The 17938-nt window shown below is 39.5% G+C and overlaps 1 protein-coding gene and 1 pseudogene across 1 annotated transcript; one reads left to right on the top strand and one right to left on the bottom strand.

Annotated features, from left to right (window-relative positions):
- Positions 1-832: 832 nt before the first annotated feature.
- Positions 833-11881, bottom strand: slc6a7 (solute carrier family 6 member 7). The gene is made up of 14 exons (XM_034099889.1): positions 11529-11881; positions 9318-9549; positions 8683-8814; positions 8021-8228; positions 6316-6454; positions 6058-6192; positions 5841-5944; positions 5630-5754; positions 4909-5021; positions 4688-4825; positions 4491-4590; positions 4097-4215; positions 2522-2695; positions 833-2435 (listed from the first exon to the last, which is right to left on the bottom strand). The coding sequence occupies exons 1-14, from the start codon at positions 11592-11594 to the stop codon at positions 2268-2270; spliced, it is 1953 nt and encodes a 650-aa protein (XP_033955780.1). The 5' UTR covers positions 11595-11881; the 3' UTR covers positions 833-2267.
- Positions 11882-14418: 2537 nt separating this feature from the next.
- On the top strand, positions 14419-16761 carry LOC117458047 (SLAIN motif-containing protein-like; annotated as a pseudogene).
- The last annotated feature ends 1177 nt before the right edge of the window (positions 16762-17938 follow it).

Below are 17938 nucleotides of genomic sequence, written 5' to 3'. Positions count from 1 at the left end.
ACAGTCAATGTTCACAATCCCGTGTCTGCTAACCGGTTATCTAACCATTTGTGATCGTTTGTGTATTTTAAATAGATTTGTATTTCTCCTAAGTTGTCTAAAATGTGAATGTGTACGAAGCGTGCGCTCAGTGGGATCACGTGATAACCTTAAACGAACTCACCCAAACTCACAAGAGGAAAACGCGGGAAAGTATATACGCAACATCCGCTCATTAGCATTTATCCCGCCATACAGAGGAGTTACAAAGGGTTGTCCGCTGCCCCATACTGTAGATAAAACATAGGCGACTCATCATTTCAGGCTGTTGTTATTATATTCTCAGTACAATGACGTAGATCGTTAATATTCGTTTCTTTACATTGCCCATTTCAATTTGTCTGTCGTTTGTTTCCCCCTTACTTGTTATTAGGTTATATTACGCAGTGTCTGACTTGTTGTCATTCCCCAGAGGAGCATATTATAATTATCACATAGGCTATAGTAAAATACATTCTGTCTTTTCCTCCTGTTATACTGCTAAAGTGAGGTTTCATCAGGAGAACTTAAACCATGTTTAAACCTTGCTCACTTTGTGCAACCATTGCCCTCTTGTGGTAATATTCACACATTGTTCAATGACTGACTGGTTTAAATGCGATTTTGCTATCAAGACATTTAGAAAACAGCCTCTCTTGCCTAAATTATATCATTTATTGTTACAAAACTAATATTATGGAGGGAACTCTGAAAACTCAGATAAAACTAATCTTAACTCAGTCTTAAATAGTTTCATCAGCCATCTTTCAAAGAAAGTAGTATCCAATAGGTCACAAAAAAGGAATGAAAGATATTAAGGCAATAACAATATTTATTCACTGTGCAGTGCACAGCAATATGCAACAGAATGGCAACACGGTGTACAAAGGCAAACATATGTTAAAATTAAAGAAAAAACATGAGATACAATCCTAAAATAAAGGATAATAAAATGTTCAAACATTTCAAAGTTTGCTTGAAAGATGCTTTAAGAGAAAGTACTATTTTCCTTTTAAAAAATACACGACTTAGTATGCTGGAATTGCAACAGGACACGAGGGTCATAAACACAGTTTAGGAATATACAGCCTGATTCATGCGACTGATGTGTCAAAGTGAGCTGTCTCCCCTGATTCCTTATCATATTGTCTATATGTCCAGAGTTTGATATCATTGGCCCTAAGACAATTATTTAACAAATACTGTTTTTAAGACCCTAAGGTCTTAAAAACAGTATTTGTTCAATAATTGTCCAATATCAAATGTAAATAATAAATTAAGCAGCGTGGCCACTTTGCCAATAAATAACATTCAAACTGATTTTGAAGTCTTCTCTAAAAAAGGCCCTGAAATCCAATCAACATTTGTGCCCTCAGAAAGTTGTCAGCTAATACATTTATGTAATTAGATGCAATCTACCATTAAGAACTGTCGAGGTGAAGTTCCAGTAAACACTAAAAACTAAATGCCTACTAACTGCAATCTATTTTCTTCTTGAAGTAGTAAAGTTGGTTCGACTTGAAGCCTGCATACAATACTACTATAGAATATTTGTAAACTTGATAATATCAATATATACGGAGCAAGTGAAAAAAAGTTAACTGATTTCTACATTTTCTGCAGGAACTGTCAGAACTGCAGATGATCACACATGGACATTACTTAATAACTTAATAGTTGATTTGGCAAGTTCTATTTACAAATTTATTTATTTATTGTAGCCCTAATTCTAGAAATCATTCATTAAAAAAGTTAAATGTGTTAAAAGTATTCCTGACTCAGTGCAGTTTGTATTCTGGCAGGCCGATGATTTGTGGTCACTTTTCCAGCTTGCTGAAGTTAAGCTTCAAGAGTCACTGCACTTTTTTGTCCCTTCTATTCGTACATGACACAATCTGTTCCCTCAGCTGCTGTCGAGTGTTGTCAGTGATTATTCATTGCACTTTGCAACTATGATTATAAATAAATCTGATATTATGCTACATTATCATCATCCAAATGTCTCATTATACCATCTAAGGCGAAGCCGATCCCAACTCTAGCTGCAAACTTACATTTTACACAATGTTTAACAAAAGAGTTTGAAAATGAAATTCAAACATACAGTACATAGTGATATAAATAAAGCAATAGTCCACACTGCCCTGCAGGAGACATAGGCTGTCAGACACAGCCTAGCTGGGGCGAATAATATAGATACAACAAATGTACAACCTAGTTTGCTTATCACCCTGCATTGATCAGTGCTCTCACGCCTCAGTTCCCGCATCCCACCTCATCGCAGTAAAGTCCATGTCTGTGAGTGTGATAGTGAACGGAGCCTCCACCCTCTCCGGTTCCATGTGCTGCTCTACTCTTATGGAGCTGTTCAAGTTTACCCTCCAGGAATTCAGGGGTCGGATCGATTTCTGGAAACGCTGCAAAAAGGGAAGCAAAGGACATATTTAAACAGATACTCTTCGTCAGTTTAATCATGAAATAGTGACATGGTGCTGATACGGACATCTTTCAGTGTTCCAGTTTCTTTGCACAGGGCCACAATTGCCCAGATGGGGATCTGCATACAGCAGGTCGCTCCGATGCAAACGCCCAGCGTTTTACCCCACCGTGGATACACATAGGGCCCGTAGTGGAGTGATGTGTTGTACATCTCCATGAAGATGTAAATCAGGATGAGCTACAGCCACAAAGGGAAATGGCAACAGAAGAAGAGTGAATGAGAAGGACATCAGAGAATTGCTACAGGGGGGGGGGATCAGATTGAATGTCAGTTTCTCCTCTTGAATTATTCACAACTGCTGTTTTTCAGAACAGTGGGCTACATTTCAAAGTAGTGGTGTACTTTATTTTCTTAGTTGGAGCAGTTTGTTAATAGACTTATAATACTTGGTTCTCCCTCAGTTTACAAATAACTCTTTAGTCATTTATTGGGATGATTTTAACTCACTGGGACAGTACATTCTGTCACCCATCATCAAATTACCCTTTGACTGTAAGTGCAACATTTTGCTTTAGGTGACAAGAGCAGCAGAAATAACAGGGACTGATGTAACATGGATTTTGCTACGTATGCAAACCGACAATACTGTAAAGGATCAAATAACATTTAATAACCTTTCAGCTGGCAGTGAAGGCCATTGCCTTGATATGGCCACGTTTAAGTAGAAATAATTATACAAAAACCTATTACATTTAATGCATTTGGATTATACAGAGGATAACACTTACTTTATGTGATAACACAATAAACCAGCTGCATTTATGGAAGTTTAAAAAAGGGCCCTAGTGTCCTCATTTTAAAGTTCATATTTGTATTGTGTGCCTCTACTGTGACATGGTTTTGCATGTTGTCAACTAACAACACAACAACAACAACAACAACAACAACAGTACAGAGGCCTCTACTACGAAGCCGGATTTTTGCTTAGCGAGCTAACTTCAGGGAAATCTCTGGGTTTCCGGTCCTATGACGCTAGTTCACTTCTTAGCGGGCTAGATCTCCATGGTAACTTATGCTGAACGGCTAGCCTGGTCCGGAGCAGGTTAGGTTGCAGGCTAAGAGATCAACTCGGTGAAAGCACTGCCTGCTGACCAATCAGAGCTCAGTGTGCGGAGTTTAAAGCGATCAAGTCATATTACAGGAGAAAGGAAATACAGAAAAACTGCCGTTGCAGGAAAGACGGTCGGCAAAAATCAACTGACTGAACATGAAAATGAATAGAATATCACCTCCATCTTCAGAGCAATCTGACTATTATAACATTAGCGTTAAGAAAGCTTACTTAAATATCTGCCACAACATAAGTAACCGGATCAAAGTAACATTACGCACAGTCCGCGGCACTGTGAGCGCAGACGTCGATGTGTCCCATTATCCTTCATATCACTGTTCACATCATAATGTATCATATATTTGCTTATCTGAGTCAGCTTCTTGAGTTACCGAGTTGATAACCAGCGTCGTAGGACCGTTTAGCGAGAGCGCGTTTGTTTTGGATTAGGTAAGCCTGGTAACTCAAACATATCCAGGGTAAGTTGAACTGGATTCGTAGTACAGGCCTCTGGTGTGTTTACTCACCAGCAGTAGAAATGGAGTGCAGAAAACCCAGCACGCTTTGAAGTAATACAGCACTTTAGTGCACCAGGGGGGACAATGGCGGATCATATCAATAATGTCCTGACAAAACTGGTTCACTCCTAAAAGAGAAGTTCATAAAGACATGCATGTTAGGAACACTGGAACAACCAAGATATCATCAAAACAACAGTGTTCACAAAATGCTGAAAACCTTAGGAAGCACACATCGAAATGGCCATGCTCAAACAATAAACATCATGCAGCCCTACTATGAACATTCACAATACAGAAAGTCAAGGATCTCCTTCTTTACAACTTGCTAAGAATCACGTGTCCTGAATTCTTATGAATGATAGGAGTTTGACATGAAGGTTAGGGGTGTTTGATGGGCTACCGTAGAAGAAGGAGATGCCCATGCACATGAAGAGGGTGATGATGATGAGGCCAAAACTAGTGCTGAAGGAGTCAATGAGAGTGAACCAGTAAATTCCTCCCTATGAAGACACAGACAGCATGGGAAATGTGAGTCTGATCACAGAGCAGAGGCATTTGAACCCACATTCATCACTTCCTAAAGTTAAACACACTCACATCTGTCACCAACAGGAGACCCATCAGGTAAAAGCAGAAACACAGAGTGCCTAAGAACAAGGACTTGTGCAGGGCGTTTGTTCGGAGGTGCGGGAACTCATCCAGCACGGCCGTGGTGATGCCCTCCATGTTACCAAACTGTGGAGCATCACAGCAGAAGGTGTCAAACATACAGAGGGGGACTCATGGGTCTTTATTCCTGCTCGGGTGTGTGGCCTTACCAGCGTATCGACCCCCATCATGAAGAGCATGAGGAAGAACATAATGGACCAGAAAACCGAGCCCGGCAGCAGAGCAAGGGCTTCTGGGTAAGCAACAAAGGCCAACCCAGGACCTGAAGGCAAATTAGAAAATGTGTAAAGTTTGAAAAGGTAATTCATGCATAACACAGTTTGATAGAATATACTCTTTAAGTAATTAAGTAAACTAACCCTAAGGCTACTTTACACAAAGAAAAAGGAGTCCTGTTATATTTGTTCAAGTTATATTCAGAAATAAATATTATCATATGGAAACAAAACCGACCCCAAAATATAAAATACAGATTTGTCCTCTCACTTGCTTTGCTATTTATTCATCTGTATTGTTTTGGTGTTAGTTGCTTACTATAAGATATATCAGCCAAAGTCATATCTGCCTAATTTCCAATAAAATAGAACTAGATGGCACTTCTCATAGTTTTTGGATAAATAAACATCAATCTTTATTTCTGCCATTTAATTTGATGATACTTGAAAAAACGCAGACATCTCTAGAACAATATGTCCAACACATGGCAACTCACACCAAATCAATCTAGAATGATAAACAGCACTTCAGGCAAAAGATAAAGTGTAAGGTGAAATGTACCTTTAAGATTCATCTTTTGATAAACATGTGTTATTTAATCTGGATGGATTTCCGGATTAAAGAAGGACCAAAGGATTACTAAACCGTATCTACCTGTATCAGCCACCTCTCCGACAGGCACTCCCTTCTTCCACGCCATGTGACCCAGGATTGAGAATATAGCAAACCCTGCAAAGAAGCTGGTGCAGCAGTTTCCTCCGGTGATAATCAAAGTGTCCCTGAAAAAACAACAACTGCGAGTTAGAGACCGAAACTTTAATGACTGCAACAATGTAGCAGTTGGAGCAGAAGAGCACACACTCACCTGATTACATTGTTGTCAAACTTATTGTAAGATGCCATAGAAAGCAGTCCTCCAACTCCAATGCCCAAAGAGTAGAAGACCTGCGAGGCTGCGTCATTCCACACCTGTAATGTATCAGACCAAAATACGCCTTAAAAAAATGAAAATATCTAGATCATTTTAACACAGCAATGAAACCACCGTACCCACATGAGTTCCAGTCTAACATCAGAAGTACCTGTGCGTTAGATAACCGGCTCCAGTCTGGTGTGAGGTAGAAAGCAATGCCCTGAAGAGAGCCTTCCAGTGTAGCCCCTCTGATGATCAAAACAATGAGCACAAAGTATGGGAAGGTAGCTGTTACATAAACCACCTGAAAACACAGACAGCACACAATAACATTAAACAAGATGTGCCAGCAAAGGGCAGGACGGTCTGCGTGTGTTTGTGTGTGTGTTTTGTGAGAGCTGACAATAACAACAATGTGTAAATTCACCTTGCCAGAGCTTCGGATGCCCTTGAGCATACAGAGGAAGATTATGATCCAGGCGGCCAGGAGGCACAGGGCCAGGGGCCAGCGGACAGGGCCCGGGTCATGGAGGCCCTCACTGTTCACTACACCCAGCACACGCTCGCTGCAACACACACAAGTCAAATAGATAAAATGACTCGCCTCTTTCCTTAGCTAGTGGTGCTACACTTATTACGCATCCATGCAAACAACAATGCAGTGCTACGAGCCAAAGCAAGCCTTAGTTTATAGTTTATTAGGATCCCCATTAGCTGGTGCATAACAACAGCTAATCTTCCTGGGGTCCACAAATAACATAAAACATGACATTCGACAGTACATTACAAGACAATGATACAAATCGTGTACGGCGTCAATTTTCCTTCAAACAGTGACTTTCATATCAACCATCACATACAGCTTATTTTCTGATTCCCCATTTCATTGGAGAGAAAAAAAAAAGAAAAAAGAAAAGAATAATAGTGATTTTACAAATGTCTCCCTTCGCTTCTTTTAGAGTAAAAACAAACTATAGATATAGCCTTAGAGTTGTTCTAACAACATTGTTGTCATTTCTTCCTCTTTCTGCTCCGACTCTTTTCAATTCAGCTCCCCAGAGAATTCTAAATGCCGAGTAGTCCCCGTTACAGGGATCAACAAACTCACCTAGATATTGAATCTTGCCTCAGTCTCTGAACCCTTTGGTTTGTTTGCTGCATATCAATAACGTCTAACATTTACTGAGACAGAGACACAGCCTTTCATACAAGATGTATTGAAAGAGCTGCGGAGTAACTGTTATAAAGTATTACAGTCATGAAGTTGAACAACTGTTGTTTGAAAACATCATAGGAATGTATATTGGCATATTGAAATGTATTATGTAGATGATGAATTGTATTTCCAGCAACACATAAAAGCTTGTTTAAGGTCCCGAGTCATATTAGCTCAAAGGGTGACAGTTGAACCAGTTTGAAGAGTCCAGTCATTGTGAAGAATATTTGTGTTTGTTCAAGAAAAACAAATGGTTAACAAGTTGTGTGCAGCATTACTGCCAGGTCCATTTAAAAAACAAAAAAAACGGCCAAATATTGACTATAAATAACACTTGTGGAGTCTGCTTAACATGCTGCATTACGTTTTGTAAAGAACAAGGATCACTCTCACATTTACATTTTTAGGATGGTTCCAGAGGACAAAAATACATGTGTAGCTATTTATTGTCACAGTTTTGTTTACATTTATCTCCAGACTTTCATCGTTTCATACCAGCAACAAGGTGCAATCAGAGCTTTCTAAAACAGTATTGTAAGCAGCATGGGTGTGGAATATGATTACTCTAAACATACTCCAGTCTTTTACAAAATGCACGGTACATAATCCATGGCTCAGTGTAATGTTTTATGGATTGCTCCTGAACGCCTCTCTTCCTTAACTATTTATATCGTGGTGTCTTTATGTGTTTGAAATTGTTTTGATCTGAAACTGGTTATGTTACCCTTTTGACCATGACTCCCTGGAAGAAGGGAGTTTGTATTGTGAAGGAACCTTCTGGCTGAAGATGCATGGAGATGTATAGTAGACTTTAAAGCAGTCCACGCTAATGAAACATTTAAGGTTATTTGTTTCAAAACAGCCTGTAGAATATTTTTTAAGCATTTTATTTTTAAATGATAAAAAAACAACTTACTTCCAGAATTTCTCCGTGGGGCTGAGGCCTCTACCAGCAGAGCTGTTGGTGGTGATGTTTCCACAGAGGCCTATATTGGCAATAGCATCACAGGACCAGGGCAGGGGGCTCTGTAACGAGCTAGCCAGGTAGTAAAACGTCCACGCTATAATGACGTTATAGTAGAGACACACCAGACAGGACACACAGAGCATCCCAATACCAATACCTACAAGAAAGAGACACAGAAAAACAAGATGTACACAAGTATGTCTTATATCCTGTTTTTTCTGGCGATATTTGTGAAGTCCGAAGGTTTCTTTATTATTGATTATATTTAGAAAGTGAGCAACAGAGCTCTCGGGAATTTTCAGGGTTTGCCACATGACGTATGCTAGTGAGGTGGCCAACTGATGCGAGTCAGCTGGTTATTTTCCTTGTCGGGGCTGACTGATGACACAAGCACTTGCATGTCAACTTGAGATCCTGCTTACTCAAGTGATTGCACATGGTTCAAACTGGATGCTCAAGATTCCTGGAGATTTAATATAAAACTGCGATTTAACACTCCTTAACTAATTATGTTATAAGTCCCCACCCTGACATAACTATCTCTTAGCGTCAGTGAATTACGGTGTATGCAAGTGTCCTGGGATAAAAAGCATGGTGCAGGAGGTTGTTACCTTTGAGCAGAGGGCAGCATTTCCACACAGTGATGGGGCCGGCTGCTCCGTACTGGCCTAAGCTCAGCTCCATGAGGAACAAGGGCACACCCGTAACAAAGAGCATAATGAAGTAGGGGATGAGAAACACACCTGTGAAGAATAGGAATACAGCAGTTTGAGAAAGTGTGGTGCTGGGGGGAGACTTCCACATCACTATATGTAGATGGCCTGTAAAGGAAGGTTCATTTATATAATCTCTGTCTAGGTGGCAGCTTCACAGACCAATGATGTCATCGCGCTTTACTGTTAGTCAAGTCTAAACATGTTGGATTTCAGATGGAGATGTATTAGTGTGGGTTGGACAGGCAGACCTTGTGTCTAGTGTGTAATCAAGGAAAACTTATAGGATTAGTCAATGTTTGGTGTGTTAGTACTAAAGGCTGCCATGGAGACCGCTGGACTGAGGGTGGAAAAAATAAGCCAGCGTGGTGAGGAGGACGGTGCACACCCATTGGCAGGGGGAAGAGGGCCTCTTTCCCAAATGGGTGTAACAAATCAGTACAGATGTACGGTACACCCAGGCATTTAAAGCATTTGAGACTTCAGAGGGCATTGAACATGCTTGTTGAGAGTGTGTTGTGTAGACCGCTCACCTCCTCCATTGCGATAACAAAGGTATGGGAACCTCCACACGTTCCCCAGCCCAACACAGTATCCGATACAGGAGAGCAGGAACTCGTACTTTCCTCCCCACTGCTCCCTTGGGATAACTGGAACTGGAGAGGGTGTAGGACTCGGGGCTCCTGAGCCAAACTGTGGCTGCGGTGTAGCTGTCGTGTTGTGGCCATTTTGATTGATATTATGCCCGTTTAAGTGTAATGAATTCTAGAGAAAGAACAATTACAGTCAGAGAGGATATTCATATACAGGTATTAATATAACTCTGAAATTAACTAATTCCATTTTCCTTTCATGACAAGGTAGTCAAGTTGTTCATATGTGCAAAAATAATAATGCAAAATATGTGGCAAAATATATTTTTCATTAAGTCAAGCAGAAAAACATGAATCAATTACCTTTCTTATAATTCTTTATTAAGTACATAACCAAACATTTGCTGGTTACGATGTTAATATGACATTTTGACTGAGTCGAAAATAGCCACCATAGGTTTGGCTGAAAAACAAAATGGAAGCAACCCTAATACTCAGCCATAAAAAGGGTGTGTTGACCCTGTGGTTCTTATGCTCATATACAAAGTAACAGACATGATGCTAGCTTGAACCAGTACTGGGTACCAAAATGTACTCAAATTGGGTTCAATATTACAGAGTTTGTCTTAGTGTGTAGATGATCTTTAATTTCTAATGTCAAACAAGCTGCGTGTAAAGTCTCCCCATTCCGTCTACTCTTGAAATGTTAAAAACCACAAATCTTCCTCTTCCGTCAATCAGACAATCCACCTCGAACAAGAGAGGAACTATCTATATCTCTGACCATCTCATATCAGGTAGCAGAGAGGAAGTCTATCAGAATGATATAGCAGCCAGGCTTCTGCTTTTTTTTTTACAGCCATAGTTATGTGTTTAAAGAGGAATAATTAACCTTTTATTTAAATGACACCCACACAATAACCACAGTTTCATTAAAGAAGTTCTGAGTCATTTGAAATCTAATGTCTTTTGAGATGTATGGTCTCCCCAAAGGGCCTGCACAATAAGAGTATGTGTTCATATGTAACTTATGGAGGCAAAATGACAAGTAGTTGTCTTGCAAGTTGTACTGCAATATGTAGTTGTGTTACCAAGATAATATAACTGAGGAATCTGTTTAAACAATTGCAGTGCCTAGAGTAACCTGAGGGCTGATTAAGTTTCAAATAAATGTATAAAAGATTGTGCAAAAAGAGCGAAAGATATATCCATTCCATGGAATATAACAAAAAGTGTATCTCGAGGCGGTTTCTCAAACTTACCTACCCCACCTTTAATCAATTAAAATCAGAAATATATACAGAAAATAAGCACAGGTGACATTGAAAAGCCCCAGGCAAATGTCCTAGCCAAGATATCAGCATCACTGGAAAATGGAGTCTGGCGAGGTTTGGTGTTATGTTGAAAAAATAATCCTTTATAATTTAACTGTATGATGTCCTTTTGTTGTTCTATTTATGTTTTTATGTTTCATGTGGAACTACTTGAGCAGGTCTCCCTTGAAAAAGAGATCAATGATCTCAATGGGATTTATCTGTATAAATAAAGGTTTGAAATTAAATGAAATTGCTGGTGATTACTGTCTTCTTCTCCATTGACCAATTGCTTATTAAATTAGATTGAAGACTATGTGTGATCATTCCAGCTCTCAAAATCAGAAATATCTATTTGCTGAGGACTTTCCCAAATGGCTTTTAAAAAAGCACCAATGTAAATGTTAGCTAGATCAGAGGTACATCAAAAAAGTCCTGAATATTGTATCACAAAAAAATAAAAGTTTCACCTCAGAGAAAAACAATGATTGGCATTGCAATTATTTCCCCAAAGTGCTTTAATTAAGTTGAATAACGGGATATACCATCATTAAACCACCATCTGTGTGTGTGGTCGTGTAAACACTTGGGAAATGTCTGGGCACACACATATGTTGAGTACACACGCTTTATCTCTACGGTCTGCAGTGTGAAGGGTGAAACTGAAGGCAAGCCTGAGGTGAGAGCAATGTGGACAGACAGGTTAGACTGCTTAATCTAAACAAATGTTACTGCCACGAACTCTGTAAACGCCAGGGAACCTGGGGTAAACTAATGAGTGACCCACGTTTCCTTTGGAGTCAAACAAAGTGATGTGGTTGGAGTGTAACAAACATACCTGCGCTGTGGTTGCACTTGCTACTGCGGGGCTGCCGAGTGCCGCTTTGCCGCTTTCGTCCTGCATTTCCCTCCCCCGTTGCAGGTGGTGCTTCGCTATTTTATTTGTACCCTGTTAATCCATATTTTACACGCCAGAGTCCTCTGAGAATTACGCCACGTTGCTGTTGTTTTAGAGGTAGTTGAAGAAGTCCTGTCGCTCGGTGTTAACCGAAGCGGCAGCGGCAGGGAGACATCCGTGGTGACGAGGAGGAGGAGGAGGAAACAGCAGGCCGGTGAGGTGAAGGGCAGGGAGGCAGAGCGCAAGTGCAGGAGGGGGAGACACCTCCTCCAACCTGCTCTGCTTTGTGTGAGAAGAGGCCAGGGTGTATTCAGAGATGTTAGTCATGGTTCATGGGAGGGACATAGTTTAATAAAAACAAAAAATATATCTGGAAATCTTTGTCATTATGTGGTTCTCTGTCTGTCCTGTACATGAGATCAACACACGGACTGGAGTGGGTGTGTAGGCCTACTCAGTAAAAGTTTTAACGAATACCTATATGGAAGCCCATTTCCGCCACTTAAAAAAAACAAAACCTCATAAAAAGTCATAATTATGAGATAGGAAAGTTGAAATAAAAATATAAAGTCATTATGAGATAACAAAAAAAATGCATTATGGGATAGGAAAGTCGAAATAATGAGATAAAAAGTCATTATGAGATGATTGCAATTGTCAGAACTATAATATACGTTAACCTGTGATGAATTAAAATATAATTGTAGCTGTTTGAGACACGTCAAAGATGTACCAAATATTATCAGTAGCCTACATATATTTGTAAGTACACACAAAGTAATGTGTTGCCCTTAGATTGACTAAGAACAGGATACAAATGCAAAATACACACATGTATTAATTGAATTATTTATTCAATTATTTAAACAAATAGCATACAAAATTGCTGTTTTCATTTTGACTGCATTTTAATCTAACTTGCTACAGCATCAGCAGCCTTTAATCGTAATCCATCGATACGTTTATGAGTGGTTTAAATGCCAAGCTGTCTTTTGGTAAATAACAAGAACAGCGCCTGAATAGAATAGTGCTTAAAAAAGGATTATGTCAGTTGTGACATCTCTTGTTTTTGTAATAAATCACTTATTTCCCAACATGTTAATGGGTGAACCTGGTGTCAAGTGGTGTTTCTTCAGAAAGAACAGTGGGGCTGGTTATTTGGTGCATGTGTTCTGGAGGTTAGATGAACGTCAAATGCTTTTCATTTTCAATAAACACAAGTTGTAAATATAACATATGAAACACAGAGTAAGGTTGTTCCATTTGTCTTTCATATCCCAAATGACCCTAGACATTACCACATATAAACCATGTAATAATCATAACAGTATGTTGTCTGAAATAATTGATTTAGACTCAGGTTATTAGTGAAGTCTAGCAATATAAACCATCAATCTTAAACTACTTCCTTAACTGAGGTATTCACAGAAAGTTCTCTGCATTGAAACGTAAACATGTTCTTAAACTGAAAACAATGTTCAACAAAAGGGGCTAAAAGCAGTAAAGAAATATTGACAAGATGCGCACTTTTTATCTCATAATTATGACTTTTCATGGGGATTTCTTTTTTTTTTAAGTGGCGGAAATGGGCTTTCATATACCTACATTATTGTACATCATTAAAACAAACACCATATACACATGTGTACATGGATTAAAAACTCAACTTGAATATGAAATAACTTGAATTTCATATTTAAGTTATGTACAAACTGTTCCAAATCCAAGTTGGTTAACTAGTCCTCCTAGTTCCCAGGTAGCTACATGCTAGCTAACTGGGACATGCCCTAATTGTCAAATGCACAATGCAACCTGAACTTTTCACAGTTTAACTAATTTTTATGTTTTATGTTTTTGTAAGTTGAGCCAATGTCATGCTACATATAGTAATTGCAGCCCATTTAACCCTCATGTTCATTTAAATCAGTCTTGGTGGCTTCAATTTAACATCACTTAAAGTAGCCCGATTTAACATAATTTAAAGTAGCTGATTAAATGGTCTTCATATCTGATTTGATTTACATTTATTTCCTTTGAGCCTTTAAGAACAAAGAAGCACTTTGCCGCTGGTTTGGGTGAGAAAGAAAGATAATCTTATGTTTCACATGGCTCTAAGGGAAGCTCTCATTCTTGTGTTAATCTGCTTGTGTGTGTGTGTGTGTGTGTGTGTGTGTGTGTGTGTGTGTGTGTGTGTGTGTGTGTGTGTGTGTGTGTGTGTGTGTGTGTGTGTGTGTGTGTGTGTGTGTGTGTGTGTGTGTGTGTGTGTGTGTGTGTGTACACTACAAACATTCAGCAAAAGCTCCAAACACCACATGAACGAAAAGTGACATGGTTCTGGAAAACATGTCTTATCTTATACTAGTAACTACAGTGAGAGTGCGCACCTGAGAAGCGGACTATTAGGTGTGAATGCACCCTAAATCTCCCTAAAAGATTGTGAAATATTGTATCACTCAACCAAGGCTATAACCTATAGGTTTACCATATTAGTTTGTAATGGTATATAAATTGGGTGTCTCTTTTTCTTTTCTTGCTAGCAACTCCTCGACTCTTTAATCCACATAAGCTCATGATGCTTCTTAAATCCAGCCAATCTGTTAGGTGTCTAAAGCGCCCTAATCAACAAATCTGGGTCAATAGTTGCTATGGTGAAGCTAAACACAGTTCAGTTCCTGCAGAGCAAAATAACCATAGTTGGAACTGTAAAGAATCACATTGTTGAGGATGAAGATTTAGCCCAATTTTGTCTGATTCTGGTCCACCTAACATCGTTAAAATGGAGGAGTAAGGACAAGAATTTAAAGGAGATTTGAGGATTTGGATGAGAAAAATGGAACTCCAAAACCAACTCCAGGGTGATTGGAGCCCGTATATCTGCAATCAACCACCAGAGGAGTTTGATACAAGACCAAACCATCATCATCTCTGCAATGAGTTAACACACAACTCTCTGCAGCTGAAGGGCAATTCAAATCCATACTGCAGCACCTGGAAGGACACTGAGAAAACAGAAGTCAAGAATTGTAACAATCGGTCATTTGCCATGGATGCTAGAATAAGACTAGATCATTTGAAGTCAGGGTGCCATTCACCCTGCTCCACGGATGGGATGTTGTACAAGTATAACTGTCAAAATGACAGCTGGGACAGTGAAGACTCCCGGGAAGAAGACTCGGCTTTGGACTCAGTCGAGCTTCTTGAGGTAGAGGAGGGTGAGCAGGACGAAGAGAGCTGGTAGGTGCCATCAGACCTTCAGCAGTATTCTCTCTGAGAGTGGGGCTTAATTCAATCATTATTTCTCACTTAAGGGTGGGACAATGTTAATGGACACTTCATGTAAAAAAAGAGGAACTAATAGACAGTACAATTCATATTTTCAGTTAATTACTTGCATCAAGAAAATGTTATGCATTACATGTGTTATGAAATATTATTTTCAAACATGCAAATTAGGCTTTATCTAATGTTTCTTTGGTCAAATAGACAAAGTGTAGTAAAAACAAACAGCATATGGTGCAACAAATCCAAACAGCATGATTCTCCCTGTAATGTATCTTCTTAAACTTTAAATAAGACACAGACCCAGGTTTGATTGATTGTCCTTGTCCCCATGCAGTTGAAAAGATGTTAGGATGCTATTGGTTTTTGGTATTTGACAAGACAACTCATCCAAACAGGTCCACCTTGACATAGAGCTGTAGTGAGATATGTTCAGTGTCAGATAATTGCGTATTCCTCACAGGTTATATGAGTCTCCAAAGAAGCAGGAGTTAGAGGAGAGAAGTGAGTCTGCCCTCAGATGGTGTCGACACGTCTTGGATAACCCCAGTCCTGAGATGGAGGCGGCATGTCGTTCACTGATAAATTGGCTGAATCAAAGTAAGCATCAGCACTTATTGTCTGCCTAATATTTTTGATTTTAAGATTTATTTTGGTTGATTAATTTGGTCACATTTATCTTATGCCCTCTTCCTGTATTGTCAGGATCAGGCAGTTTTTACTACAGACATCCTGCAGTTTTTCATCATAATATGGGCTCCTCTATGTACAAAACATCTGTCAGTTCAGGTAACACAAAAGGGAGAGTTTAAGGATCCAACTCTATCTTAATGTAATATATTCTATTAGCCCTTATTTTATATGTATTATTCTAATCAGATCATAATGAGCTGAGCATCTCGCGCGCCACGATATATACAAACCACAGACTGCAGGACATCACAGACGTCCACATCATGGCCCGTATACAGGAAGCCAGTGAGTACAGAGCAGTGTTTTTATGATTTAGTGTACACTGCATACTACATTTTGGTTGGATTGTGATAACCTTGGTTCATCATTTTCAGGTTTAAGACAAGCCTATGTTTCCACACCTACCAGGACGAGAAGCCCTGAGCCATCAGTAATGTTTCTGTCTTGTTTTAACACCACTGTTGAACATAGTAATAACTTACCTGCATCAGATAAAACTAAGATTTGTTCTTCCTCTTGTTGGCAGCCTGGTCTCTCGTCACTGAGCTCTTCCCCTCGCCGCTCACCAACAGTTGCTAACCAGGGCTGCCAAAGTCCAAAACTGGCCAGACTACACCAGCAAGTCATCCAGTTCAAGCTGCTGAAACAGAATCAAGGTACACACAGCATATGTATAGGTATAATACATTTGTGTTTATGTATTTGAGTGTGAACCTTGTGTCTTCTGCAGCCACATCACCAGACAGGACGCGGACACCTCTGCGGACCAGCCTCCGCTCCCTTCAGGCTGTGAGGAACAGCAGAAGTTTGGACACAGAGGACTGCCAATTTCTTGACCATGTCACTTCCACAGCATCAGGTTTGGATATTTGTTCTCACATAAAAATAAAAAAACACAAGAAAACCACATACCTTACACCCAGCAGTGCAAATTGGTTCTAATGTTTTCTCAGGTGCATCATCTGTCAGCAATGTGTCGGGCTGCTGGTCTCCTTCACTTTCTTCAGCGGCCATGATCTCCAACAGCTCGCTGCGCGCAGTGAGAGCCTCCGAGCGGCTGCTGAGGTCTCATTCTCTCAGCCCCAGCAGGATCCCTCACCCCGCTAAAGGACACCTCTCTGATCATGGACGCATTTCCGCCTCACCTGACAGGTCAACCAGCATGGCTTGGGGCAGAAATGTGCCGTCCACTCAATGGTGAATCCCTGATAGTAGCCTAACATTTTGATAGGGTAGAATAAAAACAGATGTTTATGTCATATCCAATATGTATTTACTTGAATACCTGCCTTCATAATCATTTAAACAGTGCTGGGGAGTGACTAGTTCAAAGAAACAGTGTAACAATATTGAAATACAAAATAACTTTAATTGCTACAGATACAGAGAAAAAATATGTAATTTACAAATTAGTGTACATATATATATTTTACTTTTAAGCTTTCTTGCACAGTTTAAAAAAGTAATCAAAAAGTAACCAAATGATAAAGGTAACATTGCTTTGAAAAAGTAATTGAAATGTTACTTTCTACATTTTAACAAAGTATTCTCTCTTATCTATATTTAAAAACAAGCAGATATGAGAAGTCGATTGTGGAAATAATCTTTCATAAAGGCATGTTACATGTTGAGGGTCATCTTTATCTGAAACAGGTTGTAGATTAAGATCTCAGAATGTGTAATTGGCAATTCTCTGAGCAACACCTGACAGAAGCATCCTCGTGGTTGGGACTTCATACGACCAGACATCCTGTGTGCTGAAATGAAACAAGGTTGTTTAAACGATAAACTGTGTGATGTGGAATATTGTAATATTTGGAATTAAAATGTTATCAGTGTTTTTTACAGAAGTGGTTTTTCTATGCTGATTTGAATGTGAAATACCAGCATTGTTAAAAGTGAAGTTTGACCTAATATGGAAGTCAAATTTCACGTTGCTGTGGACAATTGCAGAATAAGCTTTTCTGCAGAATTGACACAACAGGAAGTGTGATGTTTGCCATCAAGCACTGTGAGAACAACACAAAAGGTGACCTCATGCTCAATAGGAAGTGGTCTTGTTACCGAGAAATAGATGGAGGTGTGACTTGTGTGCAATTTTATTTTGTGACAACATACTGTGGATAGTCTTTCCACCATAAACGATACCAGGGCCCTGGAGCCAGCTCATCTAAATGTTATGCAGCTATTACTGTACTTACATTAAAGTGACTTAAATCTGTGCTTTTCCTGTGATGACAGTCATATATCAATAAAGTCAAACCAAACCCAGTGAAGTTGTAATCATTTTCTTTTGTTGGCATGCAGTGGGCCTTGTGGTTTGTTACCCCAACTGCACACACAGCATCCATCAACGTTGACTTCAAATCAAACCAAGT

This window comes from Pseudochaenichthys georgianus, chromosome 14 (assembly GCF_902827115.2).
Source record: "Pseudochaenichthys georgianus chromosome 14, fPseGeo1.2, whole genome shotgun sequence".
NCBI lineage: Eukaryota > Metazoa > Chordata > Actinopteri > Perciformes > Channichthyidae > Pseudochaenichthys > Pseudochaenichthys georgianus.
This window is presented reverse-complemented; position numbering and strand designations above follow the sequence as displayed.

What these genes read in the sequence shown, in the direction of transcription:
- slc6a7 (XM_034099889.1), bottom strand. Translation starts at nt 11,594, where the DNA reads ATGCAGGACGAAAGCGGCAAAGCGGCACTCGGCAGCCCCGCAGTAGCA. An exon ending in TTGTTATCGCAATGGAGGAG is followed by an intron (nt 8,815 to 9,317) that starts GTGAGCGGTCTA and finishes TATTCTTCACAG; the next exon opens with GTGTGTTTCTCATCCCCTAC. An exon ending in CGGAGAGGTGGCTGATACAG is followed by an intron (nt 5,022 to 5,629) that starts GTAGATACGGTT and finishes ATTTGCCTTCAG; the next exon opens with GTCCTGGGTTGGCCTTTGTT.